General features: G+C 42.8%; 1 protein-coding gene across 10 annotated transcripts in view; it reads left to right on the top strand.

Annotated features, from left to right (window-relative positions):
- The window catches only part of TOX2 (TOX high mobility group box family member 2), a 258,281-nt gene that overhangs the window by 205,350 nt on the left and 28,079 nt on the right, over positions 1 to 24,852 (top strand). For 7 of the 10 annotated variants that reach the window (XM_083444020.1, XM_083444016.1, XM_083444019.1 and 4 more), the window contains 2 exons: positions 1,095 to 1,334; positions 16,603 to 16,830. In XM_083444020.1, coding sequence (XP_083300146.1) covers positions 1,095 to 1,334; positions 16,603 to 16,830 — 468 coding nt within the window. The remainder of the gene's footprint in view (positions 1 to 1,094; positions 1,335 to 16,602; positions 16,831 to 24,852) is intronic. The other 3 variants (XM_083444015.1, XM_083444023.1, XM_083444022.1) reach the window with 1 other exon arrangement.

The raw sequence follows: 24,852 nt of genomic DNA, 5'->3' as shown, positions 1-24,852 counted from the left end.
GTATTCAGATGAATTAAGTGAATGAATTTTTAAAAATTAATATTAGTATTGACAGTATTATCACTGAATTTGGTCTTCAATAATTTTTTTTCTTAAGAATACATATATACTAAAAATTATTGTATAGGGCATTCATTGTCATTCTTTAAATTTGAATTTGATGTTTCCCTTTTCTAACCCATGATTTTGGAACTTCTTTCCAGACTCCTCTCACTTTCTGTTTTCAAAGCATGCCCCCAGTTCATCAAGTTTAAAATTACTATTTAACTTTTTTTTAAAAAAATATCCACTCACAACTGAGAAAACAGACTTCACTGTTCTACCACATCAAGTTTAACATTCTGTTACCACGAAATATTCAGTGGTCCTTTGGATCAAAATCTGGAGTCTCCATCTCTTTATGTTTCCTTAAGTATTCAAGAAGAGAGTCCTGCATTGTTGCTGTTTATGATCACACTAGCACATGTTTTGACTCTAGCTTTTTAACATAAAAACAATATCATGTTTGATTTTTTTTAAAAAGGTATGGCCATTTTGAAAAGGAAACAGTAAGGACACAATTGGCAAACCTGCTGCACTGTGCTGACACAATTTGACTTTGTGTTGCCCCAAAAACCTGACACATCCCAATTCAACAACTGTGAGCATTGCTGACAACTGTCAGAGGAGCACTGCTGCAAGCAAGCTCTCATTGTGGTGCTTCCTGTGAGTTGCATGGCATTTGAATCCCATGGACTGCCAGGCTGTTAAGAGACCATAAATTTCATATTAATATTAACCATATAGTATACCTTTTTATTTGGCAACCAAATGTTGCCAAATATTCTCCAGATTGAAAATAAAATGAAAACAAAGATGTGTAATCCATTGCATTGTTCTGTGTAATGAAACCGTTCTGAGAACAGCAAATAATTGAAGAAAGATCTCAGTGCTTTAAACTAGGAGTAACTTTTATCCAGCATGGAACAGATTAGTTTTTGCCAGTTGATTAACTTCCCAGTAACAACCATGCCCAGCCTGCATCATAATATAATTTTTATAAGACAATAAATATAATACAATTTTAATTAAAAAGTAATATTCTCCTAACTCAGATCCAGGAGATGGTCCACTCAGAAGCCACTTCCTATGAGTCCAACCATCAAGTTCCCCTGATCAATCGAGCAGGGATGTATACCGGTCACATGAGTGCCCTCAGCCAGTCACAGCTGATTTCTCAGATGGGTTTGAGGAGCGGTGTTACCCATGGTTCCCCATCACCCCCCGGAAGCAAATCTGCTACACCATCTCCCTCCAGTTCTACTCAGGAAGAGGAGACAGAATCACATTATAAGGTACGTGCAGCCATGCCTGTTTTGACAGACATAGTGTTTGACAGTGGCAGCCAGCCTGCAATGGCGGAAATAATGTGCAGCAGTCAAACCAAAGATATTTTGTTTTTCCTTCAGAGAGAGAGAAGGAGAGAGACTTTCTTGATAACTAAGGCTGTCTGCAAAGAATATTTCTAAGCTAAGAAATTGGAAGACATGTCAGATTTGCAAATTATATCAAGCACAGTAGTGCTATATTGATGCATATAATAAATAGAGCAATTAAGGTAGCTAATTCAGAAAGAGTCTTTCCCCTCTAAATCTTTTTCTGTCTCACCGAAGATGCCAACTGTATCATTTTGTACTGTCCTTCCAGGTTAGGACTATGACAATAAATGCATGGCTTAGTATCCCCTCACACACAATTTTTGCCAGTTGCAAACATTTTTTTTCTGTAGAAGCAAAACTCTCATATTTGTTTGGAGAAAGAAAATGGGAAAACACAGATATCCAGCTGGGGTTTCAGTTGAGCAGTTTGCCACCTCATCACCAGAATGAAATAACAGAGAAAGCTTTATTTAACTCAGATAGGTTTGGGATTTTTTTAAAAAAATTATGTAATAATTGTTAAGTTAGTCGGTAAAGCAGAAGGTCTGTTAGGCTTCAGGGGAAATTCTTGCCATTCTGCTTTGGCTAGCAGTCAATAGATTCTGGATGTGTTGATGTTAGTGAGCAGACAAATGGAATGAATATATGTAACATAGAAAGATTCTGTGAAATAAAAATCCCCTTTGTATTTTAAACTGTGAGGTCATGCTAATATAAATATATATTTGTTGTTGTTGTTTAGTCGTTTAGTCGTGTCCGACTCTTCGTGGCCCCATGGACCAGAGCACGCCAGGCACTCCTGTCTTCCACTGCCTCCCGCAGTTTGGTCAGACTCATATTGGTAGCTTCAAGAACACTATCCAACCATCTCGTCCTCTGTCGTCCCCTTCTCCTTGTGCCCTCCATCTTTCCCAACACCAGGGTCTTTTCCAGGGAGTCTTCTCTTCTCATGAGGTGGCCAAAGTATTGGAGTCTCAGCTTCAGGATATGTCCTTCCAGTGAGCACTCAGGGCTGATTTTCTTAAGAATGGATAGGTTTGATCTTCTTGCAGTCTATGGGACTCTCAAGAGTCTCCTCCAGCACCATAATTCAAGAGCATCAGTTCTTCGGCGATCAGCCTTCTTTATGGTCCAGCTCTCACTTCCATACATCACTACTGGGAAAACCATAGCTTTAACTATATGGACCTTTGTTGGCAAGGTGATGTCTCTGCTTTTTAAGATGCTGTCTAGGTTTGTCATTGCTTTTCTCCCAAGAAGCAGGCGTCTTTTAATTTAATGACTGCTGTCACCTTCTGCAGATCAAGGGAAGTTATAGTGCCACTGTATTCTGCTCTGGTCAGACCTCACCTGGAGTACTGTGTCCAGTTCTGGGCACCACAGTTCAAGAAGGACACTGACAAACTGGAACGTGTCCAGAGGAGGGCAACCAAAATGGTCAAAGGCCTGGAAACGATGCCTTATGAGGAACGGCTAAGGGAGCTGGGCATGTTTAGCCTGGAGAAGAGGAGGTTAAGGGGTGATATGATAGCCATGTTCAAATATATAAAAGGATGTCACATAGAGGAGGGAGAAAGGTTGTTTTCTGCTGCTCCAGAGAAGCGGACACGGAGCAATGGATCCAAACTACAAGAAAGAAGATTCCACCTAAACATTAGGAAGAACTTCCTGACAGTAAGAGCTGTTTGACAGTGGAATTTGCTGCCAAGGAGTGTGGTGGAGTCTCCTTCTTTGGAGGTCTTTAAGCAGAGGCTTGACAACCATATGTCAGGAGTGCTCTGATGGTGTTTCCTGCTTGGCAGGGGGTTGGACTCGATGGCCCTTGTGGTCTCTTCCAACTCTATGATTCTATGATCATGGAGCCCAAGAAAGGATATATATAGCCTCTGCCTTGTTTTTTATGCCACATTTCCTAGAGAAACAAACCTTTGTAAGAGTAGCTTTTTATCTACATTATATATATGGTCAGCCTCTTGGGCTTGCTGATCAGAAGGTCAGCAGTTCAAATCCGTGCGATGGGGTGAGCTCCCATTGCTCTGTCCAAGCTTCTGCCAACCTAGCAGTTTGAAAGCATACCAGTGCAAGTAGATAAGCAGGTACTGCTGCAGCAGGAAGGTAAATGGCATTTCTGTGCTCTTTGGCAGTCATCACAGTCCTCCGTGCACCAGTAGTGGTTTAGTTATGCTGGCCACATGACCCATAAAGCTGTCTGTGGATAAATGCCAGCTCCCTTGGCCTGAAAAGCTAGATGAGCACTGCACCCCATAGTTGCCTTTGACTGGACTTAACTGTCCAGGGGTCCTTTACTTTACTTTTACCTTTACCTATATTACGCATTGTTCATGATCTGTCACAAGTTAAGTCGCCTTAATTTCAGTTGTAATCTGTGGTACATAAAGGTAAAGGACCCCTGACAGTTAAGTCCAGTTGCAGACGACTCTGGGGTTGCAGCACTCATCTCACTTTACAGGCCGAGAGAGCTGGCATTTGTCCGCAGACAGATTTTCTGGGTCATGTGGCCAGCATGACTAAGCCGCTTCTGGCGCAACAGAACACTGAAACCAGAGCAGCACACGGAAATGCCATTTACCTTCCCGCGGGAGCGGTACCTATTTATCTACTTGCACTTTTTGGCGTGCTTTTGAACTGCTAGGTTGGCAGGAGCAGGGACCGAGCAATGGGACCCCCCTGTCGTGGGGATTTGAACCACCGACCTTCTGACTGGCAAGCCCAAGAGGCTCAGTGGTTTAGACCACAACGCCACCCGCGTCCCTCTCTGGTACATAGAAGTGCTTAACTTAGACTAGTTTGTGCCCATTGCTTTGATGATTTGGATGTTTAGTTGTGTATCCTGTTATAAGCAGAGCGATTGTTGTCCATAAAATGTGTGCAATATAACTGAGTGATAGCTCTCCATTTGGATTCTTTATGCAATGTAACCTGGTTCATATATAATTATCACAGTGCATAGTTTATAGTATAAACTATAGTTGATCACACCAAGAGTTAGCCTTGTGTTACTCCCTCCTTGCCCCTCCCTTTCCACCCCAGCTTTGAGGAAGATATGGTTTGTTAAACTGCGGTTCAAGTGCTACTCACAATCTAGGATATCAAAACAAGCCCTGGGCAGATACCCTACATTGTAAGTAGCACCTTTGATATCATGGAAAACTATCTGTGATGATGGTAGAGGACACACTGAGACTTTTTGCCTCCCCAGCATTGTTTAGAATCAATCCCAGGTTCACAGAAAAAGAGAGGCCGTTCTTTGTTTTATAAGAAAGAGCAGGGTGGAGGGAAATAGAGGACAGACCAAAGAGTAGAAAGAAGTCTTAAAGGAAGTTTGTGACTAGTAAGAGTGTTTGTAGGAGGCTCTTGTACATGATCAAAAAGTGTACCCCTGGACAAAAGTAAGCTTGTCAGTAGGAGGTGGTGAGTTGAATGTTTAGAAGGTATTTTGAGGTCTCCTCTTCCATGATTTTAAAGCAGGGATAGGCAACTTGGTGCCATGCAGATGTTCTGTACTACAACTCCCATAAACCCTGATCATTGCCCATGCTTACTATGACTAATAGGAGTTATAGTCCAGAACACAGGGTTGTCTAACCCTGCCTTAAAGTCTGGGTAGGGAACTGTAAGTGGCTGCAGAATGGAAATTTTCTGTATGTATTAAAGCAAATTTCTACAGTAAAGTTGAATTTGTAACAATAAAGGATAGTTTGGCATATATTTCTGAGAAATAAGTGTCCCTTCCGACAAAAATGAAAACTAGTGATCTTCCAGCACCATCTACAGCATATTGGAAGAAACCTGCTGGAAATTTAGTTGAGAGCTAGGAGAACGAAGCAGTTTGCTCCCTTCCTATAACTTCAGATCCAGAAGACACATAATATATGAATCTATGTCATTATAGTCCAGTGGTTCATGAGGCTGAAGAAAAGGCTGTTTCCATTGGGGGCCATCGGAGTACAGAAGCAGCAGAAGAGGGCCCTGAACCCCTTTCACATTAAGCATTCCCCTGCTCCAATATACCCCTCTACCCCAATGGCTTCCTCCTCTCCTTGTATTTTACCTCTTTTAATGAACCACTCTGACACTGGGCCTCTGTCTTGCTAGAATTTGATTTCATTTTATTGGCTTTCACCCAGTCCATTACTGAGTCAGGCACCTCCTGTTTCATATGTCACAGGAGCTGCGTGTCATCAACGTACTGATGACGCTGTGCCTTACCCTTTAAATTCTTCTTTGCAAGATCAGTAAACTGACCCAAGAGCCCTTTTTATTCCAAAACAACATGGCCCCAGTGCTCAGATGTTTCCAGAAATATACTTCCGACACCATGTTCAATGTATTATTGTTCCTTTGTGGTTCATTTTTTACTTTCATTTCTGAATTGTACCAATGAGTACAAATTGCAAGTTAAGCCTTTGGACATTGTTATTTCTATATTTGTATTTTGTGCTGTTGGTGTCTTATGTGAAAGTTTTTTGTTCAAATAGTCCAAACCAGGGTTGGAGAACCTGTGGTTCTCTATATGCGGTTGGCTGCCAACTCGCAAACAGCAGGAGGAATGGTTAGGAATTGTGGCAGTTGCAGCCTAGCAACATCTGAGGGGTCCCAAGTTTTCCACCTCTAGTTTAGACAACATGTTGTATTCATTTTTGTGCTATCTTCTCAGCAGCATCACTGAGCTTAAATCTGTCGTATCATAATTTTCCCCCAAACCACTGTAATGCGGAAGAATTGAATTTTGATATCTCTTTCACAAGGCCCTCTTTTAAATTCGGCCAATCGGGTGCAGTGGTGGCTCTGCCATTCCACTCAGCTTTGCCACTCCCAGGTGGGAATTAGAATTGCTGCCATAGTCAACAGTGAAAACTGTTTACCCTCACCTAATCCTATAAAGTGGTAAAATGTTGTCAGTGAAAATCCGTTCCCTCTAAAACTGTGCTGCTTCGGTTATTGATACTGGAATAGTCTTTCCTTTGGGAAAAATATATTGTAGTCATTGGGCAGATGAGACATTTGTCCTGGGGCTTTTAATGGCCTTCCAGACAGTTCCACCAATGTTCCTTCTTGTTTTCCTTCTGAAAAAGGTGCTATTTGTGTAGGTCTCTGGTGTCTAGAAGGAAAAGAACAAGCTGTGACTGTTGCTTTGTTTGCTGCATTGGTAATATTCTCCACTTGAATTAAGTTTAACTGATGCTTTCATTTTTGTTTTCAGTAAGTTGCTTTGAATGGCAGTGGGTGTTTGATTTGAACATGTTTAGCAAAAATATCGGGAGAGCAATCTTGCAGCAAGAAGCTGAATACACAGTGTTACTAGTCTCTATGCCTGTGAGAAACCAGTTGCAGTGTAGGGGGTTGTAGTGATGTTAATAATGGGGAAATGGAGCTGGGGATATCTGTCTGGTAGAATATATGGGCAATCAGGGAATGGGGCAAAGGAGATGCAGAGCCGCTCAGAAGAGCAGAGCAGAGCCTCTCTAGACTTCGTAGCTAAGGCCAACCCTGATAAGATTACCCTGTTCTGTGTTTTGGGTATGTCTTCTTAGCTGAAACAAAATATGGGCAATTCTTCTTAGTTAAAACATAGAAACAATTTTGATTATGTTCAGAACTAACAGCGCTGCTAAAAGTCCATTTTTTATTTTTGTTGTGTGCCAGCCTAGTGCGTGAACTTTAATCCATTATTGCTTGATGTTCATGGCATGTTATCAGGGACTCAGTGCATTAGCAAATATGACGAGAGTGCTTTGTGCTATAAAGGCTTTTAAGGTCTGGGCTACACTGAATGATGAGTGAACTCTTGCCAGCCCAGTAAAGCTTCAGCAATGATGGGAACCTGACCTACCCTCTGCATGACTTCATGCAATTGACAATTGTTGCTATACTCTTAACGTCAGGCTTTAAAAACATGGCAGACATATGCTTGTGCAGTTGCCTTTCTCACACTTGTTGTACACAAAAAAATAGATCCAAGATTGTCTTGTATATGTGAACCTAAGAACAGGAGGAGAGCAGTGCAAGAAAAGATCAGGACCTGGAGTCACTTAATTCACTGTAGAGGATATTGAAAATTTCAACTCTTCTGGAACATGTGCAGCTTCCTACCAACACTGATGGTTAAGGTTCATCTTCATGTTATGTTTTTATACACGCAGAACCACATGCATGTACAAAGGCATGTGTATTTTGAAACATGGACTTGCATTTTTTCATTCTTGAGTGCATGTTGGGAATAGATACCCTCCCTATTATTTGTGTAAGGATGCCAGAATACACAGCCACAGCCATTTGGATTGTATTAGTGGTATCGAATGGTGTCCATCCACTGATGGAACCTAACCCTATGAGTGGAGCAGAGGAAGACGAGAATTTTCAGCAATCACCCTACTGCAACCCCCTGCACTTCACTAAGTCTGCTCTGAGCAGAGTGAGAGAAGTGCAGTGGGGGAATTGCCAGTGATGCCCTCCCTCTCCTGTTCCAATGATAGATTCCATCTTTTGGTGGACAGATACCACTGAATACCATCACATGACTTATTTCTGCATGTGACATAAATATTGACCACTGTGGTTACAAAGTTAGCATGACTTTCTAAGCAAGCCCCCTGGGCAAATCTGCCCAAACCTTTTAATAAGAACACCCAAAGTAATATTGCCGTGAATCCATTTTCTTATTTGAATTTGTCCTATTAGCCCTGTTGCATTTACTCCTTCAGTAGGAGAACTGGGAATCTATCCACAAAGCTGCATGAGCCCCCCACCCCCGTTGGCACTGTATTTTCTGCCTGTGGCTTTTACCACTTGAAATCCTGTTTTCACAGAAAAACTGTCTCCCCTCCCCCGTCCCAGTTTTCTCTTCTTACTCAAGACTTTAGATTCAGTTTTTAATTAATGGTTGCAGAACTGAAAAGGTACGTTCGATAAGTAACATCCACATAATTTAATACTTAATTACCGAATGCAATATGCACTTGGTTTGGTATTTTACTAATTACTTAATTAAATTATTACGAGGGCTGAGCTGAAAGAGGGAGGCTTCTTGAAAACATTTGGTAACTGCAAAAAGAGCCTCCTTTTTTCTATGGCTTTTCACAGGTCAAAAGTATCCAACCACAGTGCAATGTCAGTAAGGGAAGTGCTGGCCAGGTTGCCCTGATAATAGGGCTGACAACAGTTAAGGTGGCTGCAGTGAGCCCCTGGGGCTTCCCCATCCCAAATAGCATCATGCTGCCTGTGACTTTATGACTGCCACAACCAGATCTTCTGGGATCCAATGTGGCTGTAGCTGGGTCTGACAGCAAAACTGGGACACTGGCAAAGGACTCTGCCCAGAAGCACCAGGCAGCACAGGGCTCTCTCAGATGCCAGCCCAGCAGGCAGACACAGCTGGTTTTCATGAGATCCAATGACAGGTGGAGAGAGGAAGCAGGCTTAAAAAACCCTGCTGCATTCAAGGAATTGAGAGACCATGGGAGGAGAGCCTGAAACTAGGGTTTAACTGCATCTTGAGGGGAGCCCCCTTTGAAGACTGGTCACCAAGAGATCTCCTCTTCCAGACCCTAAAGAAGATGACTGAAGGCAGATACTCCCTTCAGCGGATCTCATAGGGAGGGTTCTGAGATACCCTCTCCAATGCTCCTATTCCAAAACCCAGCATTTCCCCATAAATTGAGTGGCGTGGCATGGGATTGAAAAGAATCTGCCTGAAAAACCCATTTGAGAAACATTGCAAAGTTTTTGGTGAGAGTGGGTTTGGGTTGGTTTACCTTGCTGTCCTAAGCTGTCCTGTAAGATGTTGGGAAAACCTTGTTGGGCCTTACACAAGAATCTGCTGGTCCCTCTATTCATCAACCACCTCAGGAAAACAGGGAGTGTAAGTCCTCCCTTCACCCCTAAAAACACTGTGTTGGGAAGGGAGCATTGGCCAGTATAACCAATATTAACCAATGCTGATCAAGACAAATTACTCTGAGGGATAGTGGGAGAGCTAGACAGGCCTGCTGGGGGAACTGTGGAAGAAGGAGAACAAATTATTCTCTTTTTTTCTTTGCTCCCCTTCTTTTCCTCCTTCAACTCATCTCCCCACAACTCAACCCATGATTTCAGAAGGGCCCACACTTGTTCCAAATATTCCTGACCCTGATAATTCTGCCTTCTTCTTTTCTTGGAATGCAGCTTTCTCTTAGACCCAAATCTGCTTTCTTTTGTCTCCCCTTTTATTTTCTACATACACAATTAAAAGCAATATACATCTACATTTTTGTAAAGTAAAACGTCAACATTAACTCCACCCCCTCCCTAATAATAGGGTGCACCTTTCACTTTTAAGAAACCAATCCAGTTTCTTTCTTTCGATTAATAGCATTGTGGATGGGATGGAGGAAAGAGGGCGAGAACTCTTGTGTCTTGTTACTACTGGGCAGCTGTCCATTTGACGAATACCGGCACATTAAAAATGAGCTTAATGGCCAGTCAGGACTGGGTGAGCGGAGAACATTATTATTCCTGCCCTTCCCACTTTTCTCGGACTGTTCCCAATAAACATGAATTCTTTTACACTCGGCAGGTTTCAAGCACTTTTGGCAGTAGTACTTGCAAAAACCACCCTTGCAGAAGTTTCTCCTGTTGGCTGAGTGACTGACAGACTGACATACTGGATTACTCCCCCCCCTTAATGGTTTGGTATTCAGATTTCATTGCGTCCTAACTTTTGAGAGTGCTTTTTTGCCTTCCTTTTTTCAAATTGCATATTCTTGCTTAAGTTTATATCCACTGTACGTAGCAGAGTTGTTGAAGTGCGTAAAGTACCTGCCATCAAGGTGTCAGAAGCAGTTATGAATCCAGCTTCATTCAGAGAAGCCTGTCTGCCCTTTGAGAGCAGGCTCTGCCTTCTTGCATGTATGGTTTTAGGTTGCATTGTGTGCTTAGTAGTTGACTCCAAATGCATCATTTGACTTTACTCTGTTATTTTTCTAGGGATGTGGGGATTGTGTTGCTGTGTGGTCTTGGTGTTTAGTTACCTATCCAATATTCAAGCATATATCTATCTATCTCTATCATCTCTATCTCTCTATCTCTCACGACGGGGTGAGCTCCCGTTGCTTGGTCCCTGCTCCTGCCAACCTAGCAGTTTGAAAGCAGGTCAAGTGCAAGTAGATAAATAGGTACTGCTCCAGCGGGAAGGTAAACGGCGTTTCCAGGCACTGCTCTGGTTCACTAGAAGCGGCTTAGTCATGCTGGCCACATGACCCGGAACCTGTATGCCGGTTCCCTCAGCCAATAAAGCGAGATGAGCACCGCAACCCCAGAGTCGTCCATGACTGGACCTAACATCAGGGGTCCCTTTACCTTTTATATTATATACATGATATGGTTGTGGATGTACATTTGGGTCAAAGACCAGAGATAGGTTGCCCCTCTAGTAAGTAGAGTGCTGTTGTGCTCAGGTCTTGCTTTTGGACTTACCATAGGCAATTGGTTGTCCACAGTAAGAATAGGATGCTAGATTAGATGGGTCATTGACCTGACCCAGCAGCACTCTTCCCGTGTTCTTATGGTGACAGCACAGATTAATAACGATCTGCACTAGAACGCATTGGTTCCTTTATTTATCAAAGAATTGTAGAGTTGGAAGGAACCCCAGGGGTCATCTAGAACTAATCAGCAGTTCCACATGTGCAAAGACTGTTCCCACCCACCCCCAGCATTATCTCTTCCACAAGCTAGCTGGAAAAAATATAAGCACAAGGCAATAAAGTTATTTGATCTATTTGATTTTTAAGTCACTCTTTCACCCAGCTGAGAGCCCAAAGCCATGTGCAGCATAATTAGACCATCAGCTTAAATTCCATTTAAAATGGAAAGCATGGGATTATGGTACTCTAGTTCTACCTGTGCAGCTAGAAGTCCCAGGGCACTTCATTCCCAAAGGCCTGGGTGAATAAATAAGTCTCTCGCTAGATTCTAAAGGCCGGCAATGGTCACTGTATGTCTCCAAGGAGGGAGTTCCAATACCTGGAGGCATAATCTATACAGAACTATACAGCCAGCTGCAGAATACTTTAAATGATGTAATCAGGGCAAGCTACATGTTAAACTTGTAAAGTGACTTGGCATAAAGGTGGTATATAAATGAGGTCAATCAAACTGCCTGAGGACCAACCATAATGTAGGTACTCTGCTCCGACCTCTGCGACCAGTGATTTCCTCTATGATTCTTTAACCTCTCCTTTTGTTTTCTCTTCTGGATTTTCATGGAAAGGGGTATGGATGGTTTATTTAAAAAAGTATCACTGCAAGCTTGTAAATTGTCCATCATCAGTAAGAAATAATAATCCTCCCTCTAAGTGATATGGGGATGGGATGGTTAGATCAAACAATTTCCATCCCATGCTGGTTTCACATGTTCATAGAACTGGCACCGTCTTGCCTGTTTGCGGGCAGACCTTTTAGGATAATCCACCCAGTTTTGCAAAAACTAAAGTGCTTACAAGGTGGTCCAAGGGCTGTCTCTTTCATTCTTAAGATTTTACAGCTGCCTGCAGCAGCTAGTACCTCCCCTGTGACTGCACAGTTTTCTTTTCCTAAGTGTATAAAAATACTCCCAGGAAGCCACTGTACATCATAATACACTTTCCTTTCCTGGGGAATTGTACAAAGTAAAAGTTGGCTTCCTCCATGTACCTTGCAGTAGTGGTGGGCATCTCTTTCCATTTCTTTTCTTTTTTTGATGAAGTTACAAGGTTGATGGGTCAGGGGAATGCTGTGGACATAGTATATTTTGATACACTATGATATTCTTGCAAGGAAGCTGGTAAAATATGAGTTGAATGAGGCCACTGTTAGGTGGATTTGTAGCTGGTTGACTGAGCAAACCCAAAGAGTACTCATTCATGGTTCTTCATCATCCTGGGAAAAAGTGTCAAGTGGGGTGCCACGAGGTTCCCTCCTAGGCCCACTGTCATTCAAAATATTTATAAATGACTTGGATGAAGGAATTGAGGGGGTGCTCATCCAATCTGCAGATGACACCAAACTGGGAGGGATAGCTAATGCTGCAGAAGACAGAATCAGAATTCGAAACGACCTTAATAGATTGCAGAACTGGGCTCAAACTAACAAAATTAATTTCAGTAGGGACAAATGTAAGGTTCTGCATTTAGACATAACAGAGAACAGGCCGGAATAGAGCCTCTTTCCCTCATGTGCTAGTGTTGTTGTTTGGCAGGGAATATTTATATGGTTGCTCATTAAAAAATGGTGCACACACCCACCCCTGCAGTCTGACATAGCACAGTGCAGTTTTACCCCTTCAGGATTCTATCACCTCCTCCTGCTGTATTCCTGGACCTTATAAAAAGGAATGTCTGATGGTGAAAATTTCAGTGATCTCAAAGCTGGACTTGATGTGTCTGGGAAAAAGAAAAGGGAAAAATGTTTAAACTTCTGTCAGTAGGTTATGGTGAAATGTATGAACTGTTGAATGAACCTGCAGTGATTTGGAAATGACTACAGAGATCACAGGCAGAAAAAGAGCGAGAGGGGTTGGTTAGTGAGAGAAACTTGAAACTCCCCAGGGAGATGTTTTGCCAGAATCGCTGAGGGAGATTACAGGTCCGTGGGGGAAAGAAGAGGAGAAGAATCTGATATTTCTTGCAAACGTTGTTGCTTTTGATCTTTAGCCTTGACGTTCGCAACAGAGAATGAAGGAAAGCATTGCTACACCCACACAGAAAGCAGTTTTGACATTTGTAAATCTCGGCAATATAGAGACAAATGAAAGAAACTGCAGAGTGATGCTAGAGAACAGGGAAGGTTAAAGTTCAGTGCCAAGGCATAGCTGGAATAGAACTCTTTGACTGCCACTTAGAAAGGAGAAATGAAAGGGCCTCTCTCCCTCTCTTTTGCTCACACACGCAAACACACCCCTTATTCACAGAGTGTCGGTGCAAGTTCTCAGCCCACAGGCTGCGAAGAATCCTAACACAGCTGATGCAGGGAGCCATGTAAACAGAGCCTGGGCTTCACTGTGGGGAGGACATGCTCAACTAACCTAATCATTACTGTCTCTGGAGAAGTGACAATATGAACAGCATAGAGTGCGGCAAACCCATTAATCAGACTTTGAGGAGGGCTTTGATACGATATACAGCTCTAAAAAATGTGAGCAAGGTTAACAGTACAATATGAATTATTATTATTTATTCCTACAGCAGTTTCAGTGTCCAAGATGTGCATTGCAGAATAACGCAGGCAACAAAGACAGGCCCCTGCCTGCAAATCAATGGCAAGATCTTTAAAAATGTAGGGGCCCGGCAAAAGAGGCAGGCTAGATTTGAGGGGAGATTACTGAGCATTTTCTCCCAAAATGTCCACACCGTTACCTAATGGGAAAGACCACAGCTTGGTGATAAGAGTGCACACTCTGCATACAGAATGCCCAACATCTCCAAAAAGGGCTGGGAATGATTCGTGCCTGAAAACTCTGAAGAGTTTCTGCCAGTCAGTGTAGACAATATTGAACTAGATAGACCAATGATCTGACTTGGTATATGGCAGTTCCTACAATGCCACAAAAGTCTGCCATTCCCTGGCTTGGAATGTGAACTTTACATCACTCAGGTTTCTTCCCCAGTTAGGACTGTAATATGAGCTGAAGATGACTCCCTCCTTCCCATGCCTCACTCACTCACCCCCTTTAGCCATTCACTTACCTATGATTTCCCTTTTCCCTTACTTGGTTGCTGTGGCAGCAGGTGGCTCTTCCTTTCCCCCCTCTTGAATGCACATTTACCACTTGATGACTGCCCCATATAATAATAATAATAATAATAATAATAATAATAATAATAATAATAATAATTTATACCTTACCCATCTGGCTGGGTTTCCCCAGCCACTCTGGGTGGCTTCCAACAAAATATTAAAACACAGTGGTCTGTTAAACATTAAAAGCTTCCCTAAACAGGGCTGCCTTCAGATGTCTTCTAAAAGTCTGGTAGTTGTTCTTCTCTTTGACATGTGGTGGGAGGGTGTTCCACAGGGTGGGTGCCACTACCGAGAAGGCCCTCTGCCTGGTTCCTTGTAACTTGGCTTCTCTCAGTGAGGGAACCACCAGAAGGCTCTCAGAACTGGACCTCAGTGTCCAGGCAGAACGATGGGGGTGGAGACGCTCCTTCAGGTATACTGGACCGAGGCCGTTTAGGGCTTTAAAGGTCAGCACCAGCACTTTGAATTGTGCTCGGAAATGTATCTAACCTCCAAGCAAACAAATAGCACCTAGAGGGCACGAGGTTGGTGACCGTTGGCCTTGCAAGAAGCAGTATCTGAAGGAGATGCTCCTTCAGGTATACTGGACCGAGACTGTTTAGGGCTTTAAAGGTCAGCACCAACACTTTGAATTGTGCTTGGAAATGCACTGGGAGCCAATGTAGATCTTTCAAGACTGGTGTTATGTGGTCTTGGCAGCCACTCCCAGTCACCAGTCTAGCTGCCACATTCTGGATTAGTTTAGTTTCCAGGTCTTCTTCAAAGGTAGCCCCACATAAGAGTGCATTGCGGTAATCCAAGTGAGAGTTAATTAGAGCATGCACCACTCTGGCGAGACAGTCCACGGGCAGATAGGGTCTCAGCCTGCGTACCAGATGGAGCTGGTAAACAGCTGCCCTAGACACAGAATTGACCTGCACCTCCATGGACAGCTGTGAGTCCAAAATGACTCCCAGGCTGCGCACCTGGTCCTTCAGGGGCACAGTTACCCCATTCAGGACCAGGGAGTCCTCCACACCTGCCTGCCTCCTGTCCCCCCAAAACAGTACTTCTGTCTTGTTAGGATTCAACCTCAATCTGTTAGCCACCATCCATCCTCCAACCACCTCCAGACACTCACACAGGACCTTCACCACCTTCACTGGTTCTGATTTGAAAGAGAGATAGAGCTGGGTATCATCCGCATATTGATGAACACCCAGCCCAACCCCCCTGATGATCTCTCCCAGCGGCTGCATGTAGATGTTGAGAAGCATGGGGGAGAGGACAGAACCCTGAGGCACCCCACAAGTGAGAGCCCAGGAGTCTGAACACTCACCCCCCCCCACTTTCTGAACACAGTCCAGGAGGAAGGAGCGGAACCACTGTATAACAGTGCCCCCAGCTCCCAGCCCCTCTAGATGGTCCAGAAGGATGCTATGGTTGATGGTATCAAAAGCCGCTGAGAGATCCAGCAGAACTAGGAAACAGCTCTCACCTTTGTCCCTAGCCCACTGGAGATCATTGACCAGTGCGACCAAGGCTGCTTCAGTCCCATGATGAGTCCTGAATCCCGATTGGAAGGGATCCAAATGGTCCGCTTCTTCCAGCCATTAAATGATGGCTTATGTATATGAATGAGCCATCCCTGACCAAACTGTTCAGAAAGAATGTTTATATTAGCCCTTTTCAGGTGTTCTGCATCTAAAATCAAGTAAATGTATGAGAGAGGCAGTAGGGAAGAGCTACACACCCACTCCTGTCCTGGTTACCTTCCATGAATTGAAAGATGAACACCTGAAGTAGTAGGGAGCTTCCCCTGCTCATTGTTTTCCTGGTTTTCCCAGGTTCTAAAACACATGTGGCGTTTCTATGAGTACAGCAGACTCCCCACTTTACAATGGTGACTGGGGATTGGAGCTAGTTTGGTGGTCCCCACTGCCCTCCCATTTTTCCTAAAGTCAGCTGTAGGGTACCTGAAGAGGGATATTATTATCTTATGCCACATGAACCATAAGAACTTTCCAATGAAGCAAATTCATAAATCCAGCTGCTGCACAATAAATCAAATAATACTCATGCATGTGTGAACCTACCCTTAGCATAACAGCAAAAGTGGTGGCACTCAGAGCTACTTGCAGTAATTTGTATAAAGATCAGGTATGGGGTAGCAAAGATGTCAAAAATTCAGAATTGTGAATGGAGCATCTATAAAAGGAATCAGAGGCCTTTCTTGACTTGGTGGCATCATACTTCCTTAAGAACGGAAGATCACAAGCAACTATACGGAAGTCTACTGATAAGGGTTCTTAGTTTTCTTGAGTCGTTGGCTACCTTCCCTATCATTCCAAGTTGTCTTGAATTTTTAATCTGAACCAGGACTGAACTGAATGGTGATAATTAACAATTCCGTCTTGACTTTTGACAGGTAACTGGAGAGAAGAGACCACTAACAGATTTGGGCAAAAAGCCCAAAAACCAAAAGAAGAAGAAAAAGAAGGATCCCAATGAACCCCAGAAGCCAGTGTCAGCTTATGCCCTGTTTTTCAGAGATACACAAGCCGCTATCAAAGGACAAAACCCCAACGCTACCTTTGGGGATGTATCAAAAATTGTTGCATCGATGTGGGACAGTTTAGGAGAAGAACAAAAACAGGTAAATTCCTTGTCTACCTTACCACTGAAATGTATGTTTGTTTTTCTTGATGATGCCATGCTTTTTTTCTTTTTTGAAAGAAAAAATATCTGCACTGTTTTTCTTTCGATTTTGCTTTGGTTTATTTTATTTTTTTATTTATTAAATTGGTACAACCGCCCTTCAGCCGTAGATCTCAGGGCGGTTCAATGCACAAAAATACCGATTTACCTTTTCTTCTTCAAAGCTAGGACTTCAGCAAAAGCTTGCCTAAAAAACAACTAAAACTCAGGGTATTGCAAACAACAGTAAATATAGTATATATCCCTTATGCACCCAGTAGATCACAGCAGTCTGTGGGAGTCTTTCTCCTTCAAGTTTCAAAGACCTCCGATGCTCACCCCAGTAACTGCTACTGGAAGTGCAAAGATGAAGGGATGACTAGTGCAGAGAAACAGGCCCATCTCCATCCACCTGCTTTGCAGTGAATAACTTCATATTACCGTGTTGTGATTATCATCTAAATGTATTTTTCCTAGTTTTGCTTATTCGCAATTTTGAGAGGACATAAGCTTTGGCAGGAGTAGCAGCATGGTACCTTGCAGCTGAACTACAGCTTCTCTTGTCATCTCTGACTGTTGGCCATACTAGCAGGGGCTGATGAAAGTGGTAGTCCAACAACATCTAAAGGGCACCACGTTGCCTATTCCTGAAGCTGCTCTCTCTATGCACCAGTTGTGCTTAGGCTTTGAACAAGGCTAGAGAGTCTTAATATCTGGAAGTCAGATTATTCGAGAAATCTTCCACTCACCCCATGGATATGGGTAGCAGCATTTCTGGGCCGAAAATCTTTAATTGGTAATTTCATCCGTTTAGTTTCAGAGACCAACTGTCCTTAATGGCAACTTTTGTGCTCTCTGGTGGTTGCACTGAACTTAAGCCTGCCAAAAGAAAAAGAGCAGGCATACGAGACTCAAATACTTCCTGACAGTTTAGATCCTCCCACTGGAAGGGTTCCAGGTGGTTAGATCTACGAAAGAGAAGCAGGTGGAGAAACCAATTTAAATTAAAATGTGTTTGAAAATGGTTCTGCATTTTATATTGTTTTGTGTAGGTGACAAGTACCATGAATATGTTTAACTTTAATGAGGCCAATGTCTTTCTTTTTTAATTCTGATGTAGTTTTCTAACTTTCTGCACTTTTATAGCTCACTTGAATGGAGCATTGATGATTACTCCATTACTCTTTGCCTGTGTACAGATAATTATTTATGTAGAGCAGCGTAGGGCTAGCCTCCTCGCTTACTGATGCCTTGGCACTAGACCCTTTGATATAGTACTAGAAACTTGATAACCTTATAAACACCAGAAAGGACCTCATTTCAGAGGAGAAATCCTTTATCATATTCCTAATTGCAACCCCTTCCCATGGTCATATGAAATGCAAATCAACAAAGCAGGAAAAGAGACTAAAGCAAAGCTCAGGTTGCACCGGGTCTGGTGAATTTCTAAAATAATTATTGGATGTTTCATTCTGCTGGAAGGAAATGGGGTGGGGGAAATGTGACCTAGCAAAGGTTGTTGGACTGTGACTTCCATTAGCCCCCCCCCCCCGCCCCCATTTTCAGAGTTGTAGTCCATCAACTTATAGAGGACCACAGATTCCCGTGCCATCTGCTGGCGGGATAGATTGAGCATAGTCCAAGGAAAAGTGGTTTTTGAAGAGTAAGAAAGCATAAAAGGCTACATGAAAGCAGATGCCTTTTACCTGCTTCGAAACAATTTTAAAAAGCTGTAAAAGCTGCTTCAGACATGGCAGATGGTAGTTACTAAGCATTTCAGAGGCACAGTCTAAGTCCCTAAAACAATCTTACGTGCATGTTTTACAGTAGCACATGTAAAAGTTATGAACGTATTGTATATATTCCCTCTTTTAGTCTGTCATGCTTCTTTTGCTAAAGTCCTATAGAGCTATATACTCCGTGGCCATATTTCTGCAGTGTGGTTGATCTCTGATTTTGGCACACTGAGATCTGGATTGTGTTGAAGGAATAATAGATTAGTTCCTGGATGGCTTTGCTTTTGATTTGGCTGGGATTAGCATCTGACATTTGATCCCTTCATCCTATCCCTAATTCAACATTATTCCCTCCACACAATTAAGTTCACATGGAAAAAGTGGTGCTGTACGCACTGTCCCCAGGCAAGGTATAGGTCACCACCATCCTGTCCATACATTCTGTGCTTGTCCGCAAAAGAAACCCTTCTAAGCATGCATGTGCTCTCTCCATAAAGTCATAGGATTTTTTTTCTGTTGTGACCCACCCTGGGATCTTTAGATGAGAGGTGGCATACAAAAATAATAATTAGAAAATGAAGTTGGAAGGGACCCTGCAATGCAGGAATCAGAACTACGTAATCTCTGACATACAAACCTCCAGTGAACAAGAGTCTGCCATCTTCTGCAGTAGTCCATTCCACCACCAAACAGCTCTTACTGTTACAATGTTCTTAGTAATGTTTAGTTAGAATCTCCTTTCTTGTACAGTGGTACCTCTGGTTACGTACTTAATTCGTTCTGGAGGTCCATTCTTAACCTGAAACTGTTCTTAACCTGAAGCACCACTTTAGCTAATGGGGCCTCCCGCTGCAGCCGCGCCGCCAGAGCACGATTTCTGTTCTCATCCTGAAGCAAAGTTCTTAACCCGAGGTACTATTTATGGGTTAGCGGAGTCTGTAATCTGAAGCGTACGTAACCTGAAACGTATGTAACCCGAGGTACCACTGTAATTTGAATCAGTTGGTTTGCTTGCTCCATCTTCCATGCGTATGATTGTGCAGAATTCCCAACCACAAAAAGAGCACGTGCATGTTCGGAATGCTTTCCTTTTTGCAGACAAGCTCCAAATGTGGACAGGAGGCAGCATGCTTGGCTGGGCGCTCTCTCTCTCTCTCTCCCTCCACAATCTTGATCATGTGGAGTGAATAACAGGATGGCAAAACACTGAGAGTCCTTTCTGGACTTTCTTGACCAATGAGCTTGGTTACGAAGGAGCTTGTGACTAGGAATATATTTCATAGTTGGATCTCTGTAAGTTGGCAAGATACAAGCTTCAGCCTGGCACCTCCCAACCGCTTTGCATTTTTGTGGAGAGGGGATTATTGGTAGGGCTGGGAGTCATAGTGTTTGCCTGCAATTCCTTAGTCACTGGAAATGCACGCAGCCCTTGCTGGAGTGGCAAGAGATGCTGATGACTAGTGGGAGGTGGGCAATCTCCTTATTTTCATGGGAGGTCTCCCTGAGATCACTCTTCCGGGAGTTTGTTTGATCTTCTTCAACTCATGCTGGGAATCGGAACAGTCACTGGCTTGCTTTGTTTTGTCCAAGGCCTGATTCACACAACCATGTCCATCATATGGTAACATGCAATAACCACACAGATCAACAGATCACAGAACAGGTTGTGCTTTGCATGCAAGAGATCCCAGGTTCAGTCCCCACATCTCCAGTTAAAAGGACCCAGAGGCAGTGTGTTGTAGAAGTTGGAGCATTGGTCATAGACCTCTGTTCCTGTAACTGCTCTTGCCCTGAAGCTTATTGGGTAACCTGGGGCCTTTATTCAATCAAACCTACCTTGCAGGAATGTTATTAGGATAAAAGCAGGACATTCGTGTCACCCTGAACTCTGTGGAGGAAGGGTGGGATAAAATGTGATAAAATAGTAACAAAGATAGAGGACCTGAGACCTTTGAGAGCTACTGCCAGTAGATGATAGTGCCATACATGGGCCAGTGGTCTGGCTCAGTATGAAGTAGCTTTTCATGCAGCTGTCAATTGTTTGCTTGCCATGTGAGCAGAGAACTTGCCACATGGGTAAACCCAACCTCAGCTGATCAGAGGAACTGGCTTCCTTATAAGTGAAGAGACCTTGAACTATTATCCATTTGTTTAGGAAGGCTTGATATAAAACAGTTTTAAGAACTTCCTTTGGAAGCAGCTGATTTCAGCAGCTGGGTTTCTGCTTTTATAAATTTATTTTGAGATTTATTTGTTTGTAGTTTAATCACTACAAGTTTAATCACCTGAGCAATCTTTGCAGATTAACTGCTAATTTATTGTACCTAGTTTGCTGGATTAGCAGTCGTAGAAATTCTGCTTAATTGTTATGAAGATAGAAAAAGACAAGTGGTCAGGAACCCAGGGCTTGGAACGCAGAAGACTAGAGTTGGTGTCTTGTCGAGTCATGCATATTGGATGTCAGCTGATTTTTCATCAGCACAATTTCATTTGGCATGGCAGTCTCTTAAGCAGCCCCCTATAAATTTCACTCTGCAGTGCACTGTTCACACTGTTCACTGTCTACAGGCTAGCAAAGGGAAAGTCCATAGAGTTCTCTCTTTCCTCTCGCAGCCATGATTAGTCTACAACTTGGCAAGCCAGGGCGCTTACTATTTCCCTACAGCTGGCTGGGTGTTAGATACATATTATTTTGATGTGCACCAAACCAGGAAACTGCTACAAACTGTTCAGCACACAGAGGGTTAAGTTTTTTGCGGGCTGCTAAATGGCTGCATACACTTGAAGTATCAAAGCCAGAGAGGTTTATGTGCTTTGGAACAGGTGCTGCTGCTCCCACAAAGCAAATTTACTTTCCTCCCAGTGACGAAGTAAACAAAGTGAAGCCGGCTTCTTTTTCATTGCAGCTTTATTATTTTGATTTAGTTCTTGCTCACATTTATGACAAAGCAAACCTAGAGAGGAAAACCTCATCTTTTTTTCTAATGCAAAGGGGTGTGTGTATAAAATAACAATAATAACACAGGGCTGTGTTCAATGTAGATGCTGCTGCCTTTTGTCTGCCCTTTTGCCAAGATTGTCTCTCCAATATTTTTGTTTGTCAATTGTGCCTTCTGTCATATTGTTCCTTTTTCTTCTTCTCTCCCCAGCCTCTTCACAATGAATCTTCATTTTCTCGCTGACACACTTATATCTAAATTCCTCATTTCCTGCCTTTTTTTATTTATATCTGTTGCTTGGTGATTTGATCATGCTGTGGAATACAGGATTAGCAATCTCCCCGTCCTTGGGTTTTCAACAAGGACACCTGTTCTGCAAGTTGCACAATTTCCTCCCTCGCCTTAACCCTTTCAAGCATTAGTCTTACTCTGCACAAATGGGGAGGGGGGAGCGGGGAGCTCCCAACTTTGAATGCCTTCACTACTCTGCCTCTGTGCTTTTGAGTACATTATAATCTTCATTCTTTACCAGCTGGCATAGCCTTTCCTAAGAGGCTTACACAGGAATCTAAAGGATGTGCCAGTGAAGAAAAAAATAATAATTATTATTATATTACTCTTTGAACCTTGCAGATAGTTTAGCAGCTGTTCCTGTAGAGATAGTTTGCATTTGACTAAAAAATAAAATGCTAATTCAGCTGTTATCATCCAGCGAAGTACCTGCCCCAAGTAATCTGCTTTCAGCTCCTTGCTTCCTCTTTAAGAGCTCACAGAATGCCTTGCCACAATGTGTATTTTCCCTGCCTTAAAACAAATCTCTCCCTAAATTCGCAATGATACCAAGTAGACTGATTTGACATTAGCTGTAGCAGATCTTAATTCTAGACTGAAATAAAGTCATCTAATCAGACAAACACGACTCTGCTCTGGACAAGAAATAGGGGTTTATTTTACTTTATTTATTTATTTTAGTGCCAACTGTCGTAAGCAGAAATCAAGAGGCTTAAAACTGGTTAACAGTAGCACCATCTAGAGGAACTGGGACTGTCCAAATCTGTTCCAAGGAGTCTTGACTAGCTTGGCTTCAGCTTATAGCAATGACCACAGCTCTGTCCACCATTATATACGGGTATATTTCACTGAAATTGGATAGATGATGCCAATATCTGCTAACCCAAGCCTTAAGATCTCCTGGTGGTCATTTAATTACTTATCAACTTTTTAATTCTCTGGTAATTCTGAGGTTTCTGCCTACAATTCTCACCCTCTCCTAATATTACTTCCTATATATGCCAAAAAAATAGGGACAAATGTCTGTTAGCCCAGCCTTTCTTCAATAACTGGAGCTGTCCCCAAGTCTTTGCCTGCCTATTTCTTATGTTTGGCAACACCTAGATGTGATGATTTGATTCTCCTTAATGCTTTTCACCAAGTGACAGGCACATCTTGCTTTGACACCTTTTCCCCTAAAGGCTCCGAGCTATTTATCTGTATTGATAGAGTCGACCATTTCTGACTATTTCATTTTTCTCCTTTAATGTGAACCAACTCACTCCGACTGTGTACCCAGACACTGAACTTCCAATTGTTCATCATTGCTCATGCTGCATCACTTACATGAGATTATTAAAACTCTAGGGCATTTAAACTTTATGCTCCCCACCGCATATATGGTCTGTCTTTCTAGTTAACTCTTTTAACTGCTGTGAAAAACAAAAAACCATCATTACTGTAAATAGTGAGGGCAGGGGACATGTTTAGCTTCTGCCTCCGTTCTGGCCATACAGCAAGCACATCATGGCTCAGTTTGGACATAATGCTCAACTATATGTTAGCACTTTAAAGACGAGCTTGCACATGCCTTGTGCTTGCAAGCTCTCTCCTCTTCCCCACATATGCAAGGGGGAGACCAGTAGCTTGAGAATTAACCACAGTCCTCTGTGACATCTGAACTATGTAAACTGTGATTTGTTGCAAGTATCATGATTTTGAAACGACCTAAGATTGAACTGTGGTTTGAGATTCCCGTCAGTTAACAAATCAGAGTTAGTTTACAACTTGATGTCACCTCAACCCATTTTCCTAGATCCAAGTTTGTTGAGGCAATACAAATGTGGAGATTGGGAGAGTCATTTCTGGGTGAAAATTGACAGGAAATGGGAGGGATAGTTATCCTTCTCCCTCTCCTAGCCAGGCCTATTTCCAGACTTTGTGCTTGAAGTCAGGGAGTTACTATGCCCCTGTATTAATGTTACAAGGCAAACAGAGGGTTGGGAGCCACTTATTTGCATTGAAATTAGCATTGCCATATGGATTTTGCCAGGATTTTGGATGTGCCACCTGGTTCCCAGTTTGATTTGATTTTCTTTTTAGCCCAGTGTATACCCTCAGAGAGCTGAAGATACAAATATAGTCCGCAGGCAATATTCTGCCCAACTGTGTAGTGAGAAACCAGCCTTCTCTTGCCCCCCATTGTTCTTTGCTAATGAAGAAAGTCACTACTGTGACTGACATGAAAGAGGAACAATGAGATCCTGGGCATACTCTCAGAAGTAGAAGAACACTAAGTTACAAATTGTCCCTTGTAATGTCTGGAAATTGAATTTCCTGTTTCCTTTCAAAGCTTTTATTTTCTTCCCCCTCCACCAGTTCTCACCTCTGTCCATACAAAACAGTGGAGAAATCCAAAACTTCAGCATATGATTGCCAGCAACATGGCCCCCACCACTACCAAGCAAGGGTAGCATCAGAAATGTTTCTTGAACATTTTCCCTGCTTCCAGCTGTGTGCTATAATACTAAACTAGGAATGGAGGGAACTGGGGTGTGTGCATATGTCATATAGGGTTGAAATGACACCATCAATGGATGGATGCACAAGGGAGTAATGGAGTATGCAAAGTGGAGGCATGTGGCTCTCCAGATGTTGTTGGACTTCAACCACCATTAGCCCCAGCCAGCACAATGGTTGGGGATGATGTAAGTTGCAGTCCAACAACATCTGGAGAACCACAAACTCCTCTTCTGTCCCAAAGGTTTCATTCAAAGGCACTGTATTTCCACCCTGCCCCTCTGCTCACTGCTTGTTATTCAAGACCTATAGTTTGTCCCGTTAAATGCAGCCATGGAGAATGCGAAGTTCTATAAATGGGAACTAAATGGGCAGGTGTTTTTCCCATTGCACCTCAAATGGGAAATTATTGGGGGAAGATACCTAAGAGAAATGCTTGAACATTTATTACTTTTTTAAAAAGTGTTTCTTCCATTACTGTATAATAGCTGATTGAAAAGTATTGTTTGCGAGTTG

This window comes from Podarcis tiliguerta, assembly GCF_965153285.1.
Source record: "Podarcis tiliguerta genome assembly, chromosome: 6".
In the NCBI taxonomy this organism is placed as follows: Eukaryota; Metazoa; Chordata; class Lepidosauria; order Squamata; family Lacertidae; genus Podarcis; species Podarcis tiliguerta.
This window is presented reverse-complemented; position numbering and strand designations above follow the sequence as displayed.